At 33.9% G+C, this 5,280-nt stretch overlaps 1 protein-coding gene across 1 annotated transcript; it reads right to left on the minus strand.

Moving 5' to 3' along the window:
- Positions 1-969: 969 nt before the first annotated feature.
- Positions 970-4,596, minus strand: LOC140744684 (uncharacterized). The gene is made up of 2 exons (XM_073076299.1): positions 4,581-4,596; positions 970-1,797 (listed from the first exon to the last, which is right to left on the minus strand). Exons 1-2 carry the CDS (start codon positions 4,594-4,596, stop codon positions 1,178-1,180), a joined length of 636 nt encoding a protein of 211 aa, XP_072932400.1. The 3' UTR covers positions 970-1,177.
- Between the last annotated feature and the right edge of the window lie 684 nt (positions 4,597-5,280).

A 5,280-nucleotide genomic window follows, 5' to 3' on the forward strand; every position in this document is an offset into this window, starting at 1 on the left:
TGCTGCGCGCGGCCATTCACAGATCAATGTCAAGAGCACGGTCTCTGATTCGCTATTTAAATGATCTAGAATCGACGTAGCGGCGGTTAATACGATCCGGATGGTTTGGAAATCGCATGAAATTATAGCTTTAGACCCGGCGTTGCTCGCGTTAACGGTTGGAAGATTGATTTACTTATAGTCCAAGATCCCAGGGCCACCAGACGTCACGTATTTTCTGACGAAGGAAATGTGGACGATTGAGTAGTGTTAGTATGTTCTAAGAACGCATGCCTACCTGCTAGCTTGCTCAGACGGCCAATTTTCAGGTATCAGGTAATCAAGGTACATAAAAACTTTACTTACCTCACGTAAATTCTCCAAGCTGATTTTTACGTATATTTTAGGCAATATCCTTAAAAATAAGTCGCCAATACTCCCAGACACTTTCCGTCGGCCGTATTGCTTTGCAGACGCTTTAAAGCTCCCAAAATAATTACTTAACTTCACGTAAATTCTGATGCTCCATTTTTATATATGTCTACCAGACAACTATTTTAAAATCTTTTACAAGAAGACAGACCGATCCAAGGGGCCAATCATCCCCTAAGCTCAATTTTAATGCCTCTGTGGGTAGGAGCGCGAGGGCATTATCCTAGCGACTTATCCATGAGACTGAGTGAGACATGTATTAGGATATATTGACCTCTCTCTCTCTCTCACTCCGTTACAATTTACTCATATAACTTAATTATTAATATTAAAAAAAATCAGCTAAAAAATAAAAAATCAGGTAAACAATTAAAAATTAACTTGTAAAAAAATGCTCATTTGACTACAATAATTCTAGAATTTTATCCTACAAGCTGTTTTGATAAATTCGAAAAAACTTCAATTTTTTTTAAGCAATATCAAATACTCGATAGTGTTAACGAATTCATTGAATAACAGCATTTTTTTTTAATTATTTATTTATTGGGAATTCATCATAAGTAAAATACAAAGTAGAAAAATATTAATCTCTCAAAATTTCTGAGTAGTGCCTCTAATCTTCATTATCATCGTCATTGAAATTAGACAATTCATCATCCAGCCAATATTGATATTGAATATCTAAATCGTCATTGTCGCTATCAACATTGTCCTCATTTCCTTCCACTGTAAAAAAAAAAATTCAAACAATGAAGATCTGAAAAAACTAAACTGACACAAAAAATATGAGAAACGAAAATAAATTACCTGATTGTTCTTCTAGCGACTCACTGACAAAACCCGGTAATTCATCTCCGTCGAACCAATGAAAATCATATGTTCCATCTTTTAATGTCCAGCCATTATTTTCGGGTTTGAAAATATTTATCATCTTCATAGTTGCATTGTTCCAAAGACTAGCAATATAGTTAGCTCGTCGGAACTGTTGCCAAAGCTCACTTTTGCAAGGTGGTAAGCTGCTAGCATCGAAGCTTTTCAAATTTTTCCGATTGAATTCTTCATTAATGTCAGAAACCATATAATTGTTAATAAACAGTTGGAGTCTGGCAGCATCTACATCAATTATTCCAGGAACGTTGTATACATCACAGATAAATTTTTGTATTATGTTGAATACACGTTCTTCTTCATCTACATCACCAACAAAATCCAAGGAACCAAAACGGTGAAATGCTTGTTGGTATTCTTCATTTTTCTTCAAAATATTAAACGGCCTTTGTTTGCCCTTTATGAAAAATTGGATTTGAATCGGATTGAAAGCTGGATTTAAATCACATCCTGTGATAGCATGGAATGCTGGTAAACTTTGGCAATAGTTCCGACGAGCTAACTATATTGCTAGTCTTTGGAACAATGCAACTATGAAGATGATAAATATTTTCAAACCCGAAAATAATGGCTGGACATTAAAAGATGGAACATATGATTTTCATTGGTTCGACGGAGATGAATTACCGGGTTTTGTCAGTGAGTCGCTAGAAGAACAATCAGGTAATTTATTTTCGTTTCTCATATTTTTTGTGTCAGTTTAGTTTTTTCAGATCTTCATTGTTTGAATTTTTTTTTTTACAGTGGAAGGAAATGAGGACAATGTTGATAGCGACAATGACGATTTAGATATTCAATATCAATATTGGCTGGATGATGAATTGTCTAATTTCAATGACGATGATAATGAAGATTAGAGGCACTACTCAGAAATTTTGAGAGATTAATATTTTTCTACTTTGTATTTTACTTATGATTAATTCCCAATAAATAAATAATTTAAAAAAATGCTGTTATTCAATGAATTCGTTAACACTATCGAGTATTTGATATTGCTTAAAAAAAAATTGAAGTTTTTTCGAATTTATCAAAACAGCTTGTAGGATAAAATTCTAGAATTATTGTAGTCAAATGAGCATTTTTTTACAAGTTAATTTTTAATTGTTTACCTGATTTTTTATTTTTTAGCTGATTTTTTAATATTAATAATTAAGTTATATGAGTAAATTGTAACGGAGTGAGAGAGAGAGAGAGGTCAATATATCCTAATACATGTCTCACTCAGTCTCATGGATAAGTCGCGTGGATAATGCCCTCGCGCTCCTACCCACAGAGGCATTAAAATTGAGCTTAGGGGATGATTGGCCCCTTGGATCGGTCTGTCTTCTTGTAAAAGATTTTAAAATAGTTGTCTGGTAGACATATATAAAAATGGAGCATCAGAATTTACGTGAAGTTAAGTAATTATTTTGGGAGCTTTAAAGCGTCTGCAAAGCAATACGGCCGACGGAAAGTGTCTGGGAGTATTGGCGACTTATTTTTAAGGATATTGCCTAAAATATACGTAAAAATCAGCTAGGAGAATTTACGTGAGGTAAGTAATGTTTTTATGTACCTTGATTACCTGACACCTGAAAATTGGCCGTCTGAGCAAGCTAGCAGGTAGGCATGCGTTCTTAGTACATACTAACACTACTCAATCGTCCACATTTCCTTCGTCAGAAAATACGTGACGTCTGGTGGCCCTGGGATCTTGCTCTATTAGTACTAAAGTATAAAACATCATCATTAGAAACAAAATTAGACGAAGACGAATTAAGTGTCAACAGTGATGTGACCATAGATTAGTAAAGATACTTCGCCGCCTTGAAATTGAATGAAGCCACAAACGGCTTATTTTAGTAAGTTCTTTTTTTGAATTCTTGACAAATAAATACATTTTTAGGGAAAAATTACGAATAAATAACTAATGCTGCGTAATTTACATAATAAATAAATAATTTATAATAATAATTTCAAATATTTTAGGGACATTTTAGCACGGAGACGTGGCAAAACTTTTTTACGCAACTATTTCAATTCTCAAAACTGGGTACATTTTCTTGTTAGGAGTGAGTAATCTTTACTAATCTATGCGCAGTGATGTGACAAGTAATTATATTATGAATGAAATATATTTTTTTAAGTAACTTTTGTTTGTATTAAAATTATATCAGTATTCCTTGCTATTACTTATTTTGGCAGTACTAATAATAGATTTGAAGATGTTCCTTAGTACTTAAGAGTAGCTTGCATGCTTGCATTTATGTAATATCGACTTCAGAGGATGTATCTAAATAATTTCAGCATTGAGAAATGCAGAATATAAGCGACTTATTTACAAAGTTTGCGAAATAGTAAATAAGTCGCTTATAGTCTGCATCGACAAAAAATAAAGACAACTATCAGATTTATTGAAATTTTGAAGTCGTTAGTGCCACTTGAGTTACCAACTCAAATCCATTAAGGCGTTCAAGCTAAAACCCGTATCAAAGAAATTGACTTATTCGAAAAACATCACATATTCATCCTTCTATTGCAGTAGGAGAAGAAAATATGTTTATAACATACAGACAAACCAACATTTCCCATACGGTATATTCCTCATAAGGTAACGCGACACCCTCAGTTTCTTCCTATAGAGTTTCACTTGCATTTTCTATATACGTTTCAGATCGGTAGTACTGATATCGAAGGAATACTAACTCTCCTCTTGTTCACAATTATTTCTATTGAGCTTTTTACTTTTATTTAATGTCTATGAAATGTTTGAATACTTTGCGTGGTAATTTAAAATCATAGAGCCTTTGTAGATTGTGGTACCACCAGCACGCCTTTTTATTATATAGGACAAGCAGACGAGCATGCAGTCCACCTGATGGTAAGTGGCTACTGCCGCCACAGATACGTCGCTAACCCTGAGGATTAAGCTGGAACGCCTCGGAAAAGTATGTCACCCTTACCACACCCTTCAAACCCGAACATAGCAGCGCTTAGCATTGCTGTTGCGAGGTAAAAATAGGTGTAGCGGTGGTGCCGCCGGAGTTGAACCACAAAGGGTTTTGAGAGCTTGAGCCTATTTCTCTCCAATACCAGCAATTTAAGTGCTGCTGTGTTCTGTTTGAAAAGTATCCTTAAGGACCTCCGTAAGGACACTTTTCAAATCAGGTTTAGGTACCTACTTATATGAGACATTCGAACTTTATTTAGAGGTGAGAGTACCTATGTTCGTCCTTTGATAGAACTACTCATACAATCTTGAGGTTCATTACAGATGTCTATGGTCGACGATGGCCACTTACCGTCATAAGGCTTCATTATTGCTCGTTTGCTTTTTAGGTATATTTAAAAAAATGCAAAGAAAAATAAAGTAGAAGAAATATTCGATTCGAGAAGAATATTTGAAATATTTAGTCTCGTTTTGTGCTATGAAATTACATCTGATTTTTGAAATATCTTTTGAAATAGAAATTTATTTATTTATCTTAGAACACCATTACATCTATCCTTACAGGCTAAACACCCAGTACGATAGAGAGGCCTTATTTTAAACACTTAAACTAAATTCCTGCCTACATTTCTACTTCATTGTATTTATTATATGAAGCACAACTATTGCGAATTCACTCAAGTTATATGAATAAATGTGATAAATTAGTGTACAAAGATGTATTATTGTAAATGTCGATGATTATGGAAGAATATTTTGTATTTTTGGAGTCCCTTCTGAATAATACGTTCTGAAAACTATATTATATTGACCCCAAAAACAGTAGATCATTAAACCAGTGTTTCCAAACTAAATTCCGTAAGGGTCGAACATCAAAGTATGAGTAGCTATGGAAACAATATAGGATGCTAATGCCAAAAGGGCTCGTACGCTACCTTTGATGTGCCGGAAAGTTGTAACCATGTTTCAAATACGATAATAATATGTATAAACGTGAATATCTATATTTATGATGCTGGAACCTTGATTTATATATATCAGCTCTTAAAAAG

The sequence above is a fragment of the Epargyreus clarus genome, unplaced genomic scaffold (assembly GCF_041222505.1).
Source record: "Epargyreus clarus isolate Ecla_fem2 unplaced genomic scaffold, WU_Ecla_fem_2.2 ptg000002l, whole genome shotgun sequence".
In the NCBI taxonomy this organism is placed as follows: Eukaryota; Metazoa; Arthropoda; class Insecta; order Lepidoptera; family Hesperiidae; genus Epargyreus; species Epargyreus clarus.